This window comes from Lynx canadensis, chromosome C2 (assembly GCF_007474595.2).
Source record: "Lynx canadensis isolate LIC74 chromosome C2, mLynCan4.pri.v2, whole genome shotgun sequence".
In the NCBI taxonomy this organism is placed as follows: domain Eukaryota; kingdom Metazoa; phylum Chordata; class Mammalia; order Carnivora; family Felidae; genus Lynx; species Lynx canadensis.
The window spans coordinates 26,153,654-26,177,462 of NC_044311.2; the positions used below are offsets into that span (position 1 = coordinate 26,153,654).

At 36.6% G+C, this 23,809-nt stretch overlaps 1 protein-coding gene across 2 annotated transcripts in view; it reads right to left on the reverse strand.

Moving 5' to 3' along the window:
• The window catches only part of CAPN7 (calpain 7), a 42,655-nt gene that overhangs the window by 2,218 nt on the left and 16,628 nt on the right, over positions 1-23,809 (reverse strand). Inside the window, exons 8-19 of one of the 2 annotated variants that reach the window (XM_030329425.2) lie at positions 23,557-23,642; positions 22,164-22,257; positions 20,583-20,729; positions 19,238-19,344; positions 18,221-18,341; positions 13,798-13,942; positions 13,574-13,673; positions 13,117-13,252; positions 12,504-12,579; positions 8,171-8,316; positions 7,330-7,392; positions 1,553-1,683 (exon numbers count right to left, since the gene is read on the reverse strand). In XM_030329425.2, the coding sequence (XP_030185285.1) occupies positions 1,553-1,683; positions 7,330-7,392; positions 8,171-8,316; positions 12,504-12,579; positions 13,117-13,252; positions 13,574-13,673; positions 13,798-13,942; positions 18,221-18,341; positions 19,238-19,344; positions 20,583-20,729; positions 22,164-22,257; positions 23,557-23,642 (1,352 nt within the window). The remainder of the gene's footprint in view (positions 1-1,552; positions 1,684-7,329; positions 7,393-8,170; positions 8,317-12,503; positions 12,580-13,116; positions 13,253-13,573; positions 13,674-13,797; positions 13,943-18,220; positions 18,342-19,237; positions 19,345-20,582; positions 20,730-22,163; positions 22,258-23,556; positions 23,643-23,809) is intronic. The other variant, XM_032594668.1, reaches the window with a different exon arrangement.

A 23,809-nucleotide genomic window follows, 5' to 3' on the forward strand; every position in this document is an offset into this window, starting at 1 on the left:
AAAAAGGCAAAAACTGTTTTATTTAGAAATATGTACTATTCTTATTCTGTGTGCTTTAAACCTTTTTAAGTTGAAAAAAACAGGGGTGCCTGGGTGGCTCAGTCAGTTAAGCGTCCGACTTCAGCTCAGGTCACCATCTCGTGGTCTGTGAGTTCGAGCCCTGTGTCAGGCTCTGGGCTGATGGCTCAGAGCCTGGAGCCTGCTTCCAATTCTGTGTCTCCCTCTCTCTCTGCCCCTCCCCTGTTCATGCTCTGTCTCTGTCTCAAAAATAAACATTACAAAAAAAAAAAATTAAAAGAAAAAACAGAACACAACGTACACAGAATAACCTAAATAACCTATAAATGAATACACATACGGGTTGCCACTACCTAAATCAATACAACCCTCTCTGCACCACAGAAATCCCTGTACGCTCCTTTCCTTACAAATCCCGTCCCCATAAAGCAAACATTTAACACTTCCTTGCTTTTTTAAAAAAAAAGCTTGGTTGACATATCAATTTCAGGAATACAACATAGTGATTCGACAGTTCTCTGTGTCATGCTCACCAGGGTAATTGTAGTCACCACATAACAATGTTATTGACCGTATTCTCTATGTTGTACTTTTCATCCTTCTGACTTATAACTGGAAGTTTGTGCCTCTGAATCCCCTTCACCTATCTCACCCAATCTCCAACCTCCTCCTTTCTTGCTTTTATACAGTTTGATAACCTAAGTGTGCATCTTTAGATAATAGTTTAGTTTTGCCTGACTTCACAGAAGTGGAATCACACAGCTGACGTTCTGTTATGTGTGGCTTCTGCTCAGCATTGTTTTTAAGACTTCTCTATCTTATTCTGGGTAGTTGTAATTTATTTTCATCGTCATGCAGGACTCTAGGACTATTCTATAATCTTCAATGCCATGATGAACACTTGGGTTGTTACAAATGGTTGGCTCTTATAATGGTTTATTAGCCATTTGGGACTCTTCCTCTTACGTCATGCCTATTTGAATTTTTATTTTTTTTTATACAATCTTTTTTTTTTTTTTCAACGTTTATTTATTTTTGGGACAGAGAGAGACAGAGCGTGAACGGGGGAGGGGCAGAGAGAGAGGGAGACACAGAATCGGAAACAGGCTCCAGGCTCCGAGCCATCAGCCCAGAGCCTGACGCGGGGCTCGAACTCACGGACCGCGAGATCGTGACCTGGCTGAAGTCGGACGCTTAACCGACTGCGCCACCCAGGCGCCCCGAATTTTTATTTTTTTTTAAACTCGATTTTTTTTTTCTTTTTTACTAATGTAGCATATTTATAAATCTTTGTCCTGTAGTCATTAACATAGATTTGATGTGAGAAAGCTGTCTAATGACCTTTTTGGCACACGGATACTCAATTATTTCAGCACATTTACTCAACAGACCATCCTTCCCCCACTCCTCTGCAATGCCATCTTTTTCATTAATCAAGTGCATGTATATGCATGTCTGTTTCAAAACCCTACTGTGTTCCACTAAACTCATTTTTAAGAAGATATTAATTTAAGAAAGTTACTTAATCACAAACCTTGGTCCTCTTAGCTCAATCAGTAATGGCCCAGTCTTTTCTATATGGAACTGGTAGATGGGGTTATTTTTGTGAGTTTCCTGGAAATTTCCACATCCTCCAGCACTCTGACCACTCCACTTTCCATTAATCTAATAAAACAAAGTTTCTGTATTAATAAAACTTCTCATTCTCCAATTCTACTTTAAAGACTTTAGAAAGGGAATGAGGTCACCAAGATGGCAACAAAGGTTCCTCCTCCTTTGCTTCCACTCATAAGGACAACAAACAGCTATTCAAGAGTAGGACACCACTGAGAGAATCCTAAACATGGGGGTGAGACTGAAGGACCCCCGTGCACCACAGAGACCAGGACAAACTGCCTTAGAAGGCGAAGAGAAATAATACTTGTGGGCCCCATTGGCTCTAGGCCAGCACTGCACCATGTGGACAGGTCTCCCCTGAGTCCGATTACTCCAGTGGCCAACCAGCGTCCCCCAGCATTATGGATTACTCTGCAGAAGCCCTTACTCTGACCTTCCACCATGAGGACTGCAGGGCAATCTGCGGCAGTGGAGTGGGGGGAGCTTGCAACAACCAGCGCACGGACCTTGGCAGACTGAATTCATACCTGAGGTGTCCAAGTAGCAATCGGCTCATGCAGAACCAAGTCCAGGGTACTCTCTGACCAGGGAACTTGGCGGGGTGCAGATCTGCCTGATCTGGACACTCGAACGAGTTTTGCCAGCCCTAGAGCCTGGTTTGCCCATACCCACCCAAGGAGCTGAATCACAGCTCCAACTGCTGTAGAGTGCCTTCCAGCCCAATCTGATCAGAAGGGCTGGTGACAACCACTGGATGCTGTGCGCTCTAGTGGCGCTTTAGCCAAGTGGTGGGCAGAACTGATAGTTTTCAGAGCAAAGCCTGTGGCCTTGTTTGGTTATGGAACGTGGTATATAGGTGGGCTTGTGTTAAGATGACAAAGAGCTGCATCTCCTGCTGAGCCCACCAGGCGAGGAATTTGTAGCCCCGTTCATCACTGAATACAACCTTCAGGCTAAGGAATCTAACCAGAGCACATGGGAAGCCGCCAAACCCAACACCCCTGCTCACAGTGGCACTCGAGCAAAGCACAGCTTGTGGCTTGCCCTGTCTGCAGAGCAACACTGGTGGCCTCTCCGGACTAGGAAATTCAGTGCACATTCTGGCCTGATTTGGGTTCCCGCACGATGAACTGCACAATGCCTGGGTCCTGTCCTGTTGCCCAGCCAAAGCAGGGAAACTAATTCACTGCTATTACGATCTACTACTGACTATAGTAGTCCCAAGTAGTACGTAAGCCTGACCAGAGAACGTAAGCAGCTGTGCAGCCAGATCCACAGCCTCATTTGGGTAGGGACCAAGCCAGCAGTCCTACCCAACTGTTCTCAGCTAGTGGCACAACCGCCATCCCTGTCCTCAGAGTTCTAACAGCTGCCTTGCCCAAAAACAGACAATCACAGCAGGCCCCAATCTGCCCAAGGCCAATACCAACAGACACACCCAGAAACCCAAACTAAACTAACTGGTGGAAAACTGTTCTTGCCCAAACAAAGCTGTAAAGTCTGCTAGAGGAGCCTGATTACTCAAATGCGAAGATTCACAAACATAAGAAACCAAGGATCACAAAAATGCAGGTAAATATGACATCACTAAAAAAATTAATGCTCCAATAACCCTAAGAAAATGGAGATCTATGAACTGTCAAAGAATGGAGAAAAATCTTTAAGGATGTTTAATGAACTATAAGAAAAATTAAGAAAACAACGAATGAACAAAACAAGTTTGATAAGGAAATAGCAATCATCCAAAGAAAAAAAACAACACCCAAACAAATCCTAGAGTTGAAATATACAATAATTGAAGAAATCAGTAGAGAGTTTGAAAGGTAGACTCAACAGTGCTGAAGAAACAATCAACGATCTGGAGCACAGGACATCGAAAACTACCCAGAGGAATATAACAAAAAAAGAATGAAAAAGAGTGAAGAAATCCTATAGGAATTATAGGACACAATGAAAAGAAACAATATTTGCATTACATAAATTCTAGAAAGAGAAGAGAGAGAAAGGCAGAGAAAGTATATTTAGAGCAAACCTTTCCCAAACCCTGGGGAGAGAGAGGAATATCCAGGTCCATGAGGCCCAAGGATTCGACAGCTGAACCCAAACTGGGCTACACCAAACACATTATTAATTAAACTGTCAAAAGTCAAAGACAGTTTTAAGAGCAGCAAACGAAAAGAGAGATTACATACAAGGATCTCCTATAAGATTATTAGCATATTTCTCAACAGATACTTTTTCAGGCTAGGACAGAACAGGATGACATATTTCAAATACTAAAAGAAGGTAGCAATCAACCAAGAATTCTATACCTGGTGAAGCTATCCTTTAGAAATGGAGGGATAAAAGGGTTTCCTAAGCAAAAGCTGAGGGAGTTCATTACCCCTAGATCTGCCTTATAAGAAATGCTAAAGGGAGTTCATTAAGTGGAAGTAAAAGAATGCTAATTAATATCATAAAAACATAAAAAGATAGTGTAAATCTCACTGGTAATAGTAAATATATAGTCATAGTTAGAGTCTGGAATATGGTAATAGTTGATGCATAATTCACTTAGCACTGCAGTTTAAAAGTTAAAAAACCCTGAACGTAGTAAAAATAATAACTACAATAATCTGTTATTAGTTATGCAATATTAAAAACATGTAAACTGTAACAGCAATAACCTAAAATGTGAAGAGGAAGAGAAGTAAAAGTATAAAACATGAATTCCACTGAAGTCATTAAGTTATTATCAGTTTAAAATAAAGTATTATAAGTTTAAGATACTTTATGTATGCCTCATGGTAATAGTAAGGAAAAATCCTGTAGTAATTACACAAAAGAACCCAATAAAGTCAGAGCATACTTATTTTATACCAAAAGACTTCAAAACACACACAAAAAGACAACAGGATAAGAAACAGAATGGATCTATAAAACAACCAGAAAACAACAAAATGGCAACAGTAAGTCCTTACCTATCATTAATGTAAACATAAGCATTAAAATTTCCAATTAAAAGACACAGAATGGGGCACCTGGGTAGCTCAGTCAGTCAAGCACCTGACTCTTGATTTTGGCTAGGGTTGTGATCTGTTAGTGGAATCAAGCCCCACATCAGGCTCTGCACTGACAGCAAAGAACCTGCTTGGGATTCCCTCTCTGCTGCTACTGAACTCATGCACTTTCCCTCTCTCTCAAAATAATATAAACAGCAACAAAAAAGAAGCAAGGAAGATCCCAAATAACCTTACTCTATGCCTTAAGGAACTAGAAAAAGAACAAGCTGAGCCCAAAGTTAGCAGAAGGAAATAATAAAGATCAGAGCAGAAATAAATGAAATAGAAAACAGGAAAAAAAAAAAAAAAAGATGAACAGAGTTGGTTCCTTGAAAAGATAAAACTAACAAACCCTTAGACTAAGCAAGAAAAAGGACCCAAGTCAATAAAATTATAAATGAAAAAGGCTACACTGCAACTGATAACATAGAAATTCAAAGGCTCAGAACAGGACACCTATATGCTAACAAACTAGACAACCTAAAAGAAATGGAAAATCTGAATAGACCAACTACCAGTAAGGAGACAATCTGTAATCTGAAGATCTGATGAAAAAAAACCCAGGACTAGATGACTTCACGGGTGAATTTTACCAAACATGTAAAAAAGAATTAACATCAATGCTTCTCAAGCTCTTCCAAAAAAATCAAAGAGCGCTCCCAAACTCATTTTACAGGGCCAGCATTATCGGGATACTAACAACAGAAAAGGACACTACTGGAAAAGAAATCTACAGGCCTGGGGCGCCTGGGTGGCTCAGTCAGTTGAACGTCTGACTTGGGCTCAGGTCATGATCTCATGGCTCAGGGAGTTCAAGCCCCGTGTGGGGCTCTGTGCTGATGGCTCAGAGCCTGAAGCCTGCTTTGGATTCTGTGTGTTTGTGTGTGTGTGTGTGGGTGTGTGTGTGTGTGTGTGTCTGTCTCTCTCTCTGCCCGTCCCCTGCTCATGTGCTATCTCTCTCTTTCTCTCTCTCAAAAATAAATAAAAACATTTATAAAAAAAAAAAAAATCTATAGGCCAATATATCCCTGATGAATACAGATATAAACATTTTCTTTTTTTTTAAGTTTATTAATTTTGAAGGAGAACAAATAGGGGAGGCACAGAGAGAGAGGGAGAAAAAGAGAATCCAAAGCAGGCCCCATGCTGCCAGCACAGAGCCTGAGATGGGGCTCAAACTCATGAACCAGTGAGATCATGACCTGAGCCGAGATTGAGAGTTGGATGCTCCACTGAGACATCCAGGCGCCCCCAGATATAAATGTTTTCAACAAAATATTTAGCAAATCGAATTCCACTGCACATTAAAACGATCATTCACCACAATTACGTGGGATTTATTCCCAGGGATGCAAGGATGGTTCAGCATATGCTAATCAGTCAATGTGATACATCATAAAAGACAGAACAAAAGAAAACAATCTTCTAATCATCTCAACAGATGCAGAAAAAGCATTTGAGAAAATTCAGTATCTGTTCATGATATAAACTCTTCTCTAAGAAATGAGCCATAGATGGAATATATCTCAACATAATAAAGGCCATATATGACGAGCTCACAATTAACATCATACTCTATGGTGAAAAACTGAAAACTTCTCCTCTAAGATCAGGAGAACAAGACAAGGATGTTCACTCTCACCACTGCTATTCAATATAATTCTGGAAGTCCTAGCTAGAGCAATCAAGCAAGAAAAAGAAAATGTATTAGAATTGGAGGGAAGAAGTAAAATTGTCTCTCTTTGCACGTGACATTTTATATATAGAAAACCCTAAAGACTCAACCAAAAAGCTGTTAGATTTAATCAACAAATTCAGTAAAGCTGCGGGATACAAAATTAACATACAGAATATCAGTAATATTTCTGTTAACAAATTTTCTGAAAAAGAAACTGATCCCATTTCCAATAACATCAAAAACAATAAGATCCTTAGGAATAAATTTAAGGAGGTGAAAGATCTCTAATCTGAAAACTACTATATTCTAATAAAAGAAATTGAAGATGACACAATAAATGGAAAGGTATTCTATGTTCATGAACTGAAAGAATATTGTTAAAATGTCAACACCACCAAAAGCCATCGATAAATTCAATGCAATCCCTATCAGGACTCTAATGACAAGTAAAAAAAAAAACACTCCTAAAGTTTACATGAAACCACAAAAGACCCTGAATTGCCAAAGAAATCCCAAGAAAGAAAAAGCAGGAGATATCAAACTTTCTGATTTCAAGCTATGCTATAAAGCTACGGTTATCAAAACAATCCCAAATATGTATGGTCAATTAACATTTGACAAGGGAGCCACGAATTCTCCCTCGAATCTTCCGCTACACATCTAGCACACCCTGCAAAACCAGTCTCAAATTCTACTTTAAAGGTTCATCTACATGATGAACCCTTCCCTAATGACCAAAGTCTACATAATCTTCTTTCTTTGAACTTTAGTTCTTCCCACAGAATCACTGAATGTTGTTCACTGAAGATCTCGTATTCCAACCCAGACTGCAGGCTACTTACATTTCCCTTGTGTTACTGTCAAGTCCAGAATGTTTAATTGTTAAATGTGAAAGATAAAGTGAGAAAAGGAGAAAAAGGCAAGGGAATTCTAAGATTTTTCTGAGATTATGACCCAGAGAAAGAATTCTCTTACCTGTTTTGATAAGGTGTACGGTGAAGGAATCTTTGAAAAAGTAAAGCTGCAGGCTGAATATACCTAGATTGAAAAAAAAGTGATTGAAAAAAAGAAAAAAGTTTATTGTACTGATAAAGTGTATACTTATAAAAATACCAAAGTGATAAAAGAATATATTGGAAGGCTGAAAACTTAGTTGGCCTACATAAAAGCCATGATTCTGTACACAGCCTAGTTATCAAGTCAGGTTTAATGAACTGGGAACTGAACAGCTGGGGTTCTTGTCCTGGCTTTCTGTGTGTTTGACTCAGGACCATTTCGCTAGGCCTCAGTTTCTGCATCTGAAGAATAAAGGGGTAGAAGCAGTTCCCCAATGTCTCTAAAAATCTATTCAAACTGAGCTCCCTTACTGATGTATGGGAAAACAGCCTATGCAGAACAAAATTAAAATAACCTTCCCAGCTACATGATAACAGTATGTTTATAAGCAGTTGATTTCCTTTCACTAAGTTCAAAGTCGTGTTTTTTAACTCAATGAAAGTATTATAGAGGTTAAAGAAGTTTTTAACTGCTTGATCTGAAATAGAACTTATTAGTCCAACATACCACATTACCTTAGGACTAAATTATTATTCTGAAAACTAAAATGTTCACTCAAAATACATTACTTTTCAAAAGCATTACTCTCTTCAGGAAGCATAATTTAATACTGAACTGATATACAGATAAACACACAAATTTATAGAGGACAATCAATTTTCAGATATAAACTTCTTCTATAGCTAATCCCACTTATGAGGCCAAGCATATTATGTACTTTATATTATCGTGTTCTGTCACTGTATGTTGGTTTACTCACCCGGACAGTGTAATGGATTGTATTCTGTTTTTCATACTGAGAAACCACTAATGTAAAGGTATGGGTCCCAGGCGTGGTCAGCTTTATCTTAGTCAAATAATGAGGGCTGTTAATTCGAATGCCATCAATATATGGAGGTGGGTCACCTACAGAAAAGTAGGTTTATGCTTTAGTTTCTGTAGTTTTTAAATTTAAGTTTTATAATTCATGATACGAAAAAAATTAAATGGATGTACCCCCCCAACTGATTCAATCTTTAAAATATAATGCTACTAGAGAATTTAAATTTCAACTTAAAACTTTGTAATTAAACACTTTAAAACTTTAAATAATTTCTAATAAGTAAAAGGAATCTTTTGGAATACATTCAATGAGGTATAAAATAATCCCTAGTAAGCCTTATGTAGCATTTTTCTCTAACGGGATTTTAAAGTCAAGATTGGCTTTCCTTTGTTTTGTTTTGAGGAAATGTTTTAAGATGCAAAGAACTATATAAAAATATACTTCCCACCAACAGATATATTCCCCACCATTCATAACTGAATAACACTTTTTGTCATACTAGATTCTTTATAAAACAAAGTCCCTTTTAAATTTTTTTTTTTTTTTCAACGTTTATTTATTTTTGGGACAGAGAGTGACAGAGCATGAACGGGGGAGGGGCAGAGAGAGAGGGAGACACAGAATCGGAAACAGGCTCCAGGCTCTGAGCCATCAGCCCAGAGCCTGACGCGGGGCTTGAACTCACGGACCGCGAGATCGTGACCTGGCTGAAGTCGGACGCTTAACCGACTGCGCCACCCAGGCGCCCCAACAAAGTCCCTTTTAAACACCACCCATAGTCCTATTCTGTTCCACTCTGATGGATTTAGTGGGCTTTTCAGACGCTCACACACACACATCCCTAAAAATGAATGAATGAGTGAATGTTATTTCTGTGGGCATATATCTAAAAAAAGGACAGCATAGGTCTTATTTTAAGCTTTCATTTTACACTCAACATGTTTTTAAGATTCATATTGTTCTACACAGATACGGTTTATTCCTTTTAAAACTGCCTGCATGATATTCCATTATATGAATGACTTATTTATACCCCCATCTAGTTATTCAGTCTGACAGATTATTTACAGTATTTTTCTATTACAAACAATGTTACCGAATATATTCTCTGATGTCTCCTCAATCAAGGCCAATGCAATAGAATCATTTCTTGCATGTCAATTAGTACATGTCATTTAAAATCAATGCTATATCACTTAGCTTATTTAGGAACACTGAATATTTATAATGTAATCTATTGAAATAACTAACATTTTACTATCTATCTGTAACAGGCAAAGTCTCTAATGCTCACAGTGGTGTGATCTAGTGAAGAGAAAAAGGGCCTATCTGTGATCTTGGACAAGGTTTTTTAACCTTTCTATGTCTCAGTTTACTCTTCTGTGAAATGAGAAACAATTTCAGAGTATTTTAAAAATTTTCTGGGGCGCCTGGGTGGCGCAGTCGGTTAAGCGTCCGACTTCAGCCAGGTCACGATCTCGCGGTCCGGGAGTTCGAGCCCCGCGTCAGGCTCTGGGCTGATGGCTCAGAGCCTGGAGCCTGTTTCCGATTCTGTGTCTCCCTCTCTCTCTGCCCCTCCCCCATTCATGCTCTGTCTCTCTCTGTCCCAAAAATAAATAAACGTTGAAAAAAAAAAAAAATTAAAAATAAAAAAAATTTTCTTCAGCGTGTTGTGATGAAAATAAAATTATAAACCAGAAAGTACTCTTTTCTGAAAAGGCAGTATCATTATATGTAAGAGGGAGCATTGTTTTAAAAAAAACAAAAAGAAGGGGCGCCTGGGTGGCGCAGTCGGTTAAGCGTCCGACTTCAGCCAGGTCACAATCTCGCGGTCCAGGAGTTCGAGCCCCGCGTCAGGCTCTGGGCTGATGGCTCAGAGCCTGGAGCATGTTTCCGATTCTGTGTCTCCCTCTCTCTTTGCCCCTCCCCCATTCATGCTCTGTCTCTCTCTGTCCGAAAAATAAATAAACGTTGAAAAAAAAAAAAAAACAAACAAAAAGAGAATCCAAATAAAAAGAGGAACAAAAATATTTTTGAAGGTCGAAAGCCTATATATAAACATCTTAATGCTACGAATATATAGCCACAGTATTTGTTTTTTTGGTTGTATAGTGGCCAACATATGAATAGAAAATCTGGCTAGTTTAACTTTAATTCTTAGACATACTGCCTTGTCCATTCCAGGATATCTAGGGATATTGACTGATAGGAATCAGTGCCCGCCTCATGACCTTCACAGTGTAATGGGTACGAGTATCATTTTCCTCTGATTAAATAAGACTTAACAAAACCACTTTCCATCTCATCTCCCCCAGTAATGCCCATTTCTTTGCCCTTTTTAAAAGAACTGTCAATAATTGCTTCCTTACCTCCCAGCCTCTCCTCAATTCACTTCTAACTGGGCTTATAAGTCCACCTATCCACCAACTCTGTTCTTGTTAAGGTCAACAATGACTGCCAAGATGCTATGTCCATTTGTTTCTTCTCTAACCTAAATTTCCTGACCTCTAAAATAGCAACAGATGCAGTTGCTCATTCTTTCCCTCATGAAATATTCTCTCTCCTTGGGTCATGTGAAACCTTATTCTATTTCATCAGGTATTTTGTTCTAATTTTTTGCAGTAACCTTCCTCTGCTCAACTTTAAGATGTTTGAATCCCAGGGTCAGGTTCTGAGTGTTCATCTCTGTACCTACAACTCTCTCCATTGGTAGTGTATAGAGTCCTGTCTTCAAATGGCAGGACTTTATCCCAGAACTCTTTCCCCAAATCCAATTGCTTACGTAGTTTATACACTTGCATATCTGATATCTTAAATGTAACAAAACCACAAAATTTACTTTTGATTTTACTCCAGAACAAAACTGGTCCCTCCCCACCCCCACCAACTCTTATCCATCTCAGTAAATGTTACAGCAGCTTTTTATGAATTAAGCCAAAAAACAGGAATCAGTCTTGATTCCTCTTTGCCCCCTACATCAACTCAAGTCCTGATAATCCTACTGAAACCCAAATCTGTCCACTCTTTCTCTACTAAGTTCAAACCACCATTATTTCTCATACAAAATCATGTAATTTGTTTCTCTGCTTCTATTTTTTTGCCCCCTCCAATATATTCTACAGAGAATGTTCTTTAAAAAAAAGTTTCTATCAAGTCATTTTCCTGATCAAGGCCCTCCAAAGATTTCCCAACACACTGAGAATGAAATCCAAATCCTTGTGGCTTACAGAACATCATGTGATCTGAGCCTGCATATCTTTCTAACTTCTTGATATCACACCACCCTTGGCCTACTGGTCTTTTTTCTGTTTCTTTTTCTCATTTCAGAGTCCTTGTATTTGTTCTTCCCTCTGCCTGTAATGCTTTTCCCTCGATTTCTTTACATGACTGATTCCTTTTTGTCATTTAGGGTTCCTCTTATCCTTTCCCAAAGAGGCCCTCCATGGCCACCTAACCAAAGCAACCAACCAGTCACTAACACATGACCCCATTTATCTCTTTACACACATATCACTATCTGGTATTTTTCTTATCTGTTTCTCCAACAAGAACATAAACTAACAGTTCCTATCATTTAATATGTGATAAACTTTTTTTAAAATGTGAAAGAAAAGTGGTTCCAATACAGCATGTTAAATGCCTCAGGAGTCCTGCAGAGGGAAAGATTCACTTTGCCTGGCAGAAAGGTTATCACAGAGAAGTAACATATAAGCTGGATATTAACCATGTTCATTACACAAACTAGGGTAAAAGGAAAAAAATGGGTAGAGGACAAGGAGGAGAGAGATCCTTAGGAGAAGAAACTGTATGAAAAGAGGGGAAACAAGGGCATGGTATGTTCAGGAGTAGCCAGTACCTCACTGAGGGTACTGTGAAAAGCTACGGCATGAGATAAAAGGTGACAGGAAGGTTAAGGTCAGAATATCAAAAGGCTTATAAACCATGCCAAAGAGCTTAGATTTTATCCAGGAGTTCAGGGAAAAACCACAGAATTTTTGATCAGAGAAAAAGATATTAGTTTTAGAAATAAAACTCTGACAGCAACATATAAGAATATAGGAGTCCCAAATTCCTGAGGTCTCTAAATTAAAAACAAATCAAAACAAAACACAAAAGTAGTATAAATACCACCTTGTCTGTATGAGTGGTTTTTGTTAGTCTATCAGCATTATTATTTCTGCATATTATCTATGTAAAGCGTGTCATTTTAAATGTAATCAGGTAAATAAAATTTCAATTGTTTGTCTGAATGTTTGTCTACCAAACATACCTGGGTAATAAACTTTTTTCCCATCAGTCTTGTATACAACCATTGTGATAAATTCTCGATTATTGGCAAAATCATCCTAAAAGTACAAAAAATCCAATGTAGTTAGGAAAACGGGCTCACAATGCTCTTAAGTGGGAAGAAAATTCAAATTTTAAGAGCATTTAAGCTACTTAGTGCTATAAAAAATGTTCTCTGAATTAAATTCATTTCAAGGATGACTACACTGTATAAAGTAATACATTAAACAAGACTAAGGCTATTAAGATTATGGTAGTTTCCCTTTACAGAATCAGGCCTAATGATTTAACATCTCCAAACCCCCTTCAGAGTATTTTAATGTTAATACTCTTAAGACCTAAAGCATATATAATCAACCTCAAAACCCTCACTGAAAAGCATAAACTCCCATTTTTCTTCAAAGACGATTTCTGAACAAGATTGTAAGTATATAAATTTCCTTAGAGGAAAACATTTACCTAATACTACACTATTTTCAAGCCACTTACATAAATGAAACAGGCTGGTGATCAAATTACATATCTTGTTCACATTGGTCTAATTACATTTTTTAAAGTTTCTGTATGGGATAGATATATAAGGAAGGGATCAGTACCTTGTCTGTTATGTGTCTGCTGAGCAAAACCCAAACTGCAGCGCCCCCTTGTGGACACTGCACCTCCAGTTTGTACTGGGGATTGTTAGCCAGGCTATAGGCATCTTTCACAGGTCCTTGCTTAGCATCCCAAGTACTAAAAGATAAAGTCAACAAAGAAAGTAGTAATTAATTTCTCATTGAGCTAAAGTAGAACACTATTTTTAAAAGCTTTGTGTCTCTAATACAACTAAGTTATCAGGATTTTTGTTTTATTGTTTAAAAATTTTTTGGCATAACTGAGAAATACATAAACAAAATAATTACGTGGCAGTCATCTGTGGGCATGGCAAAAAGAATGCTGGTCTTCATAAATGATATAATATATATATAACTTAATCCTTCATAAATGAATCCTTATATATGAAAAAAGTAGAGACTACCATAAAGCATATTCTGAAATGTGCAAAAAAGTTACCTGTGAATACATGTTGATTCTTTAAAAAGACCTGGATTCCAACTCAAATAAATCACATCATAATACTGGCAGAGATCATCCCATGAAATCCAAAATATTCCTGAAAATTAGATGTCTGTTAATCCATAAAATATCTTAATGATAAATGACTTGAATAAATACCTTTCATATTATGAAACCGTGTTATTTAAAGATCAAATGGTATTAAAATTAAAGATACTTACCATTGTCTATTTTCTGAGCTGTTCGAGGATCAAAGTTTAAATATTTTTGTAACTCTGGGGTCCAGTTTTTTACATCATTTTCACTGTATCTTCCTTTCCAACGTAAATGACTCCAAGGATTTTTCAGTTGGATAAATCGCAGCCCCTATTAATAAAAATGCAGGAGATAAAGTTGCAGAAGAGTTTTACCCTATTTTTAATTAATTATATTTGAACACTTTTCCTTCCAAATCAACTTGAAATATTCTTTAATCAACACTTTCACTAGGTCACACATCTGATCAAAAACTGTAAATGGCTACCTATTCCTGAGGGCTATGCTGTCCGTATGGTAGTCACTAACCACAGGTGATAATTAAAATTTTTTTAAATTTAAAAATCAGCTCCTTAGTCACACAAGCCACATTCCAAGTGTTCAAGGACCACGTGCAGCTAGCAGTTAATGCGCAGCCCAGATACACAATATTTCCATCACGGTAGGAGGTTCTTTTGCATGGTGCTGCCTTAGAGCATCAAGACTTTCCCATCCTTTCAAAGCCTACTCTGCTCTGGCCCCACTTTATTTTCCAGTATTCATACCCCATGTATCTTTGGCTCTCACTCAGTCTTTCCTCTCAAAATTCCCACAAATAATCCTTATTCAGTTTTACTTCGAAAGGGATTTACCATGCTGTCTCCCTTCCCCAGAAGGCCCTTTCTGATCCCTTGTGACCACCCTCCCTTCAGATCCTGTCAGGTCCTCCTTAGCTTTTTCCTCCACTGACCCTCTCTCAGTGCAGACTGAAGCAGTGAAGAGGAAAAGAACATGGACTTTGGAGTCAGAATGAAATGGGACCGAACACCAGCTCTATCAGTTTTATGGGCCTTGGGTGGGGATCATTTACTCTCTGAGCATTTGTTTATTCACACGTAAAATAAAAATTACAATGTTTCCTAGAACACTCTTGTGAAGATTAAATGAAGTAATGTATGCAAAATATTTAGCAATCAGTTTTCTTCTTTTAATTAATTACTACCTTTTCTTTAAACATTTTAGTGCTAACACTCCGTATTACTTTAGTTTAAAACAAATAAGTTCCCATTGTATCTTGCTTCCTACTTGTGCAAATGTACCAGCCTTGACTCCCCAGTGAGATTGTACACTCCCTGAAATGGTAACACTATTGTCCTTTTCAAAAGTCTCCACTGAGCTTATAAAACCGAGCGTTAAGGTTATGGTAAGTGCTCAACAAATACTGGGTATGTCTACAGAACTGATTACATGGACTCAGAAAATCCAAAGAGCTTGTAAATCCAGAAGGGTATTTGTCTTATTTCAGGCAGTCAAATTAGGAAATCGTATTAATTTTCTAATGAAGTCATAAACTGTTTGGGGGATGTTTTTGAAAAACACATTCCTCTCCTATTTTTAAATGTGGCAAATCATAGCCTGGGATAGATGTGATTTCTAGACATAAGACTCATTCCTCTCAGGAATCTTCAAATTCCTTTTCTCAGTGTTTTCTTACCACTTGTCCACTCTTGCCCCTGCCACACAGATATTTAACTCTAATTTACTACTATTTTTTTCATTAAACCTAGTTCTACATAAACAGGAAACGTGCCTTATTTCAGAACTCTATCACTTTAAGTTTTTGAGAGAGAGCGCGTGAGTGCACAAGTGGGGGGAGGGCCAGAGCGAGGAAGAGCGAGAATCCCAAGCAGTACCCAAGCGCTACCAGTGCAGAGGTGGACCTAGCGCTCAATCCCGTAAACCAGGAGATCATGACCCAAGCTGGAAATCAAGAGTCAGACGTTCAACGGAGCCACAAGTGCCCCAGAAGTCTTAACACTTCTTTAAAAAGGAATATAAAAGAGAGGAAATTGCTGCTAAGCTTTTATGGGGCAGGTCTGAGCAATCACTGACATTCAAGGACACTAAGATATAGCTGTAGATTTTGTTTGAATAGAGAGCCTACAAGTCAGAGGCCCTGAATAGGGGAAGAAATGTTAGACTAAAAAAGGATCTGGATCTGGTTTATGATGAAACGCCCCATTTTCAAAGTTATTTCCACGTGGCAGCAAATGCAACGTCGTGGATGGATTCAGAAATCCCTTGGTGAGACTTGCTGCGCTTAGAGACAGCAGCCTGAGACCGAGATGTATCTTCATAGTAGACTATGGAATATCACCTTAAGGAGCAGACAAAAAAAATGACCCAAAGGACTGCTGAGACTAAAGTCTTAGATCTTAGAAAAGATCTTAGAAAACTCAAGCTGGTTAGAGACAAACAAAAAGGATAACATTTTCACACAAGTTGTTAATAAAATCTTATTTAATGAAGAAACTCACAAATGATAGAAGATTGGCAGTAGCTTTAGTTTAAGATTAGGTCTACCTGCACAACAGAGGTTCTAGAAATTAATGCCTCAGGGAGAGAAATATTTTTGGAAATATTTTTTTTTAAGTTTATTTTGAGAGAGAGAGAGAGAAGGAGGGAGAACACGAGTAGGGTAGGGGCAGAGAGAGAGGGAGAGAGAATTTCAAGCAGGCTCCGCGCTGTCAGCATGGAGCCCAATGCAGGGCTCAAGTTCAAGGTCATGAGATTGCGACCTGAGCCGAGATTAAAAGTTGGACGCTTAACCGACTGAGCCACCCAGGCACCCCTGGAAATATTTTCAAATACAAGTCAGAACTAAGGAATGATCTCAAAATACAGACAGCAAAAATAACATGAAAATGATGAACCCAGGAAACTCACCAAATGTATAACCAATCAAAGATACTAGAGAAAACCCCTAAAAATTTTAACACATGAAGAAGCCTTTAGATAAAGATCAACACTGACTACAAACAGTTCATGTAAGCAAAAGGAGAGCAGGGTCAACTCCACAAGGTGAGATGTCTGCTCAAGCTGGGTAATACCGTTTTTGATCAGGGATTTGCACAGAATTAAGATATGACCATAAAGCACACATATGAACAGAGTGAAGAAACCTGTCTTGGGGCCACAGTTTACTCCATCTACACAGGCTCTAAAATGCCTTAATCTCTACGAAATAACTGCCATGTGAAACTGATACTATGTGAATAATGCTTCTGATTTTTTAAAAAGGCTATTATTTGAAATTCTTTACTGACATTCAGCAAATTTTTAAATGTTTTGTTTTCAGGTCAAACCATAGATGCCTATTTCTCTCATAAGCATGTTATCTGTCTAGTTTCCTCTGAACAATCAGAAAAATAGCCTTGTAAATGATATAATCTTCACAGAAAATTTCCTCAAATTCAAGATTAAACTTCCATATTGACTTTCATTATCTAAATTTAATTATCTTACTATTACCTCACTATTGATCACCTATCAGGATGTTTTAACAATAAAATAACATACACATAGTACTAAATAATAGCAACTGTTATTCCTAATGTTTTGACTGATGTTTGTGGAAAATCACATTTCTAAAACACAAAGCTCTCAACTTATTCAATTTCATATATTTTTAATTTTTTTGCTTTAAGTCATCAAATTTTATGCTACTTTTAAAGGAATACATAATTCTACACAGTATGGTTAGGGATACACGAGTGGCTGATTTAGAAAGCCTCGAGACTATAAAGACTTGAAAAACAATGTTGCAGCAGGTCCCTATTGCCTTCATAATTCATATAATTGCATATAATTGCCTGTGTCATCTAAGAAGATCAATCTAATAAATACACAGTGGAACACTGTCATTACTGATTGATAACTACTTCTTTCTGTAAGTTGAAACAGGGGAAGTGGAACACATGGCTAGTTAAACTTTCTAGTGACTGCATAGCTCAGGTACTATATAACATCAGGGAAAATGAATCCTCCTGTAATCTTTGTATTTTCTAATCCGTAGAACAGACCTATTTTTCAGTTGAAAATAACTAATCGATAACCTGAGAAGTAATGAAGTCAACCATTCCAACACCAGAGCACAGGGCCAGGGTCTGAAATATGTGAGGGCAACTAGGAAGAGAAACATTTGCAAAACCAATGGCATGTTTCTTATTCACAGACACTCTCTTATTTTCTGTCCTTTCACAAATATTTACTGAAATCTACCATGCTCTACAGCCTAACACTATGACTGACCCTAACGCCAGAGTATAGCCCGGAACCTTGAGGGCTGTGTATTTATCTCAACCCTTTACTTTTATGAACAATAAAAAGAGGCATACAGCATGTCTGTTTTGTCATCAGTATCTGTCCTTGTCATTACATTTCCCATCTTTTGATTTCATAATTTCCAATGGTGAGGTCAAATTATTTAATGGAACATAGGTGGAATGATTTTTAAAACTTCATCCAAACCTTGACTTGTCAGTATTCAAAAGTCTATTATACTATTAGGGATCCTTGCAATGTCTTACTATTAAGTAAGAGAAAGGAGGAAAAAATGTAAAGCAAAACCTTGAACTCTCTAATATCCAAAACAGCATATGCGTGTGTGGGAACCAGACCCCACTTCTCTCCTTCAGCTTCCGTCATCATTCCAGTTGATGCAGTGATGAGGACGTCCCCTTTGTGAAATCTGGAATGACCCCGACAGAGAAATAATTAAAGAAAACATTTCTGTAACCTCAGATCACACTATCTTTCCTTTAGTCTCAAGGTTTACATGAAAATTTCCGCAAATTTGAAATCTTTTCTAAAATGGGCTATTCCCGACACCCTTCAAAGAACAGGAAGCACATTTGTATTTCACAATGTAGCAGATAAATTATCATACTGCCCCACTCTCCTCCAGTTTTAGTCAATTATTAGGTAGAAACTTATCAGTGAAGGAAAGTAAATGCTAAGTTTTCAAATGATTTACAAATAAAGTTGAAGATGTGAAATACATTTTGTGAGATCTTTGAAGTTTTCTAGTTTAACTAATGAATGTGTACTGTATAGACAATTTTCCAGTCCTTACATGTGGATCATTCTTTTAAGGCTTAAGCTACCTTCCTCTTTATATTCTCAGACTTCTCTTTTTCCACCTTCCCTCAAATTGTAGGTACTTAGGAAGTACAAAACAAGTTGTCCATATGACATATTCCAGATTCAAATGTTTTGGGATTATTTATAATCTGGATTAATTGTAACCATCAGTGAGGATAACTGAGGGCTAGCCGTAGCAAGTACATAAAGTGAACTCTATTTTAGAAACACAATTTCCCGGGGTGCCTAGCTGGCTCAGTTGGTGGAGCATGCGACTCCTGATCTCAGGGTTGTTGAGTTTGAGCCCCATGCTGGGTGTAGAGATTACTTAAACCAAAAACAAAATAAATAAAATCACAATTTCTCTAAGTAATTAATAATGTTTCCTCTGCAATATCTCTTCTATAAATAAGGCATAAAGTTTTAAAACAGACTCTTTAACTACCAAAAAACGGGGGGGGGGGAAGGGAGGGAGAGAGAGAGAGAGAATATGAGTATGTTTACCTTTGATAAAGCATTCTGAAAGAATTATCCTTACTGAAAGTTTGGCTATCTGAATGCATAGCGATCCTTTCTGGTATCCACCCGGTCAGTGCATGAAGATCAATATTCTGTAACATAAACACATTTTCAGGAGTGTCTATGTTGTTGCCAGACTCTTAAATCCCACTAATTTGATATAATGATTTCGATAGAATAAATCAGAGGGTAGTAAGCTGTTTTCTACCACTAATAAATTTCTTGTTTAACTCAAATTCCTACTTGGATTTAAGCACAAGTTTATCTATTCCTTATAATCTCTGTTGCTTTCCCTGAATGCAAGAATTATTTTACTGGTAAGTATGATGAAAACTCAAAACATGTAACAGGAAAAAGCTGCTTTAATAATGATGGTGACTGTCATTCACCATTTAGTACTCACTAAAGTGACTCACTTGTGAGAGTCACTTTCCTAATGATTTACATATATTCTCATTTTCTAGGCTATGCTGGGTAAATTAAAAGGCACTGAATTGGAAAGCTAAACTGAAAATATTTGAAGGACAGAACAATTGAGCATGCAGGCTGAGAAAAAATTTTAACATCCTATTTCATTTACCTATCACCTATACATTCTCCGCCTAACATTATAAGAACCAGAGAGTGAAGGAGGCCTGTACCAGGCAGGGAAACTAACCAGCTATGAACAATGGATGATTTGCATACATTATTTCATTTAGTCTTTACAATTCTGCGAGGTGGGTGTTATCCTCATATTTTAGACAAGCAAAGAGGCTAAGAATGCTTAAATACCGTTTCTAAGGCTCCAGGCTGGTTAGTGCCATAATTCAAAGTTATACTAATATGACTAATCTAAGCCCAGTTTACCTCATACAACTAAAGGACACTGGCACACACCTTGTTTTATAGGCTAAGTAGTGTTAGGATTGGGAAAAATTACGAAACAAGAAACTCCTTGAATGTGAATTTATAAAATATATATATATATATATATGTATGTGTATATATATATATATTTATATGTGTATATATGTATATATACGTAAGGATGACAATATGACACATCCTTTGATCTGAAGAGACTTCTTTGGAAAGGTACACTATATCTAACCGGTCTTGTATCCCAACAGGACAGGAGACATATATTGTAAGCTTCCCTGAATACTGAGTCTTTACAACGCTCTACCCTTGTAAAAGAAAATAAGTACTTCCTTAATAGGGGAATTGGATCAGCATTTTTCAGGAGTTAATATTGTTTTATTTTCCTTTAAACAAACATACCCTCCATAATCTCTCAAAATAGTCATACTGGATGGTATAAGTCTGTCTGGATCATCCTGTTACTTACTGAATTGGATCCTGGGAAATCATATCCTCCCATGACCTTCATATATGCTTTCTCTATGAGAGAAACCCATAATTCACTTTTGTTGTTAGAATAAGAACAGAGCAATTCTCCCTTATGATCAACAGGTAACTGATCATCAATTATCACCTGGAGAAAGAGAACATTAATTTCCTTAGGTGGTACAAAATATCTTAAAATCCTTCCTATCAAGGAAAAAAATACCTTTCATACAGATGAAACAAAGGCACAATATGACTATTATAAAGATCATGATAGTTTCAGATTTCTAGAATCTGGTCAATTATAAAATGTTATACATACATGTCTTTATTCAATTTTACAGGCTAATCTCCCTATCAGGTGATACCTTTGAGCCGACTGGTTAAATGGATCTACCATCAAAATTATTACAGATTCTAGAAATGTACATTATATCTAAAATAATTACAAAAGGGCTTCACTATTAAGGTAAAAATATCATTACTATCTGTAACTTTAACCTAAACCTAGAAAAAGACTCATGTTCAATTGTAAAAGTAGAATATTATGGCTAAAAAGTATATTTAAATAAGGGAAGAGATCACCATAAATACAGTTTCTAGTTCACATTATAAAGTGATTCTGGGAAACAAGGATAGGAAGAATTTCGATCTAACATTAATATGAGAATCATGCAACTACATTTTCAAAGATTCTTCAAACAAGGAGTTAAAGATTACAGTTCAGAAAAACCATTCTCAATAATTTTAAGTAGTCAGTTAGAGCAGCAGTTCTCAAAGGGTGTTCTCAGCAGCATCCGTGTCACCTGGGAACTTGTTAGAAATGCAAATTATGGCCCCACCCACAACTTCTGAACCAGAAACTCTGGGGGTGGGGCCCAAAAATCTGTTTTAACAAGCCCTGCACCTACTTCTATACACACCAAAATTTGAGTATTACTGAGCCACTGAACAACAACTCAGCTTCTCAAACTGAAAGGACTGTTTAAATGCAGATTCTCATTCAGTAGGTTCAAGGTAAGGCCTAAAATTCTGCAATTCTAGTAAGTTCCCAGGAAATGCTAATGTTGATCCACAGACTTCAGAGTAGACAAGAGCTAGAGAATCCCAACAATGCCAGGCCATCACAACAGGTTCACAGTTCTTAAAGAAACTAGTGTAATTTAAAACTGCGTATATATTTCATAAAGGAAAACATAATTCTAAAGACTTCTTAGATCTGAAGTTATGACTATACATATAAACTCTTGTGACCTAACAGATTTAGTTTTGTCTGATTTCCTTTTCTTTTTTAATCAATTAAAAACTATCAGATTAAAGTTTAAGCATTGGTAGTCATTAGCTCATTGTTACTTTCTGAAACTTTCTATAAATTTCCCGAAACCATTTTTAAAATGACTGTCTTGATTTTTAGTTTTAATTATTAACATATGATGTTATCGGTAGTAATATGCATAAAACCAGACTCAAAATCTTTTTAAATGTTTACACAAATTAACATTTCTTAATGATTCTACTCAATATTCAAAGGGGGGGAAGGGAGAGAGAGAAGGGGTTGGGGATGGGGAGAGACATTATTCACCTTTCTTGGGACACCATTGAGGTGAAGTTTTACCATATACTTTCCACATGGATTGTATTCTGGCTCACCATCCTTATTCTGAGGATAAATTATGCTTTTGTAAGAAAAATAGATATTGAAATACCAAATTAATATTCAATATAAACTACTAAGCAGGATATTATATTTTATTTAGACAGATGTCTTGGCAATTTTATAAAAATAAACTTGAGAATATTTTTCTATAATAGGCCTAGAAAAAGAATTTCATGCTTATTTAATACAAAGAACGTATCTTACGAGATCACACAACAGGGAATAAATTTCACAATACTCTGAAAAATACTAAGCTTTTAATTATGTACTCTAATAAATTTTCTACTAAGTGGATATATTTTAAGCCAGTTAAAATAATCTTCTACCACTGGCTCAAGGAAAGACCATTTCAGTTAACCAGAACTACTTAACTACAACTCTGACAGAGATAAAGTTACACAAAATTATCCAATAAGATACTTGTATCAGTATCAATTTTCTTTTACACTACATATTAATTATTTATATGATCTATTTATCCAAGATGGTAAACAGCTTGAAACTAAGGTCTGTATTTAATTCATCTTTGTAGTCTCAGGACTTACACAAAAATCACTCAGGACAAATTGCATGAAAAAATTATAACGCTTAATTTTTACAATGAATGATTTTAAGCTAATAAAACTTTTAAAAATTGAGAAAAAAAGTATTTTGGTAACATTTCAGGACACTCTAAAGCAGTTCTAGCCAACAGAAATATTTTATATTTTTCAGTAGGATATTAAGTTAAAAAGGTGAGATTTTAATATATTTTATTTAACTGAACTTATCCAAAATGCTATTTCAATGTGTTATCACTATAAAAATTTGAGATATTTTCCAATTTTATATTTTTTTGTGCTTTGTTTTCAAAAATCTGATGCATTTTACACTTAACCCATTTTGATTCAGACTAGCCCATTTCAAGTATTCAATATCCACATGTGGCTAGTGGCTACCATAGAGTATAATTATACATGACATAATTTTATTTTACCAATTTACCAATTTCATTTACTTCAAAATATACTTATTTCATATATATGTATATGTATATATATATGTGTGTGTGTGTGTATGTATATATATATATATATATATATATATACATACACACACACACACACACACATATATATATATTTAACACACATGCATATGTTCTTAGACTATTTTAGGGAACCTTTCCACATTCACAAATCATCTGCTTAACACACAAGGTCACATATTCTAGTGAAATGCCTTCTTCACTTTCTATGCAGGTAAGACCTAAGCTATTAATTTCTAGTTAAGAAACAATTACATGAAAAGGGCTAAAGGGACAAATACAAAATTTTACCTGGTAATCAACTTCTTATTAAATCGTCTTTCATAAGCTGCACTGATAGCCAGTGATGCCACAAAGGAACAATCTGATACTATTGTCTGTTAATAAGAATTTATTAATATATCAATTCATTCATTCATGTAATTTCAACATTATTTAATCACTGCACCTAAGCACCAATTTTTTATACGGAGTACCCTAACTGTTGCTTGAATACTAAAATAATAAATAGAAATGCTAGGCTGCCAACTCATACAAATTTTCT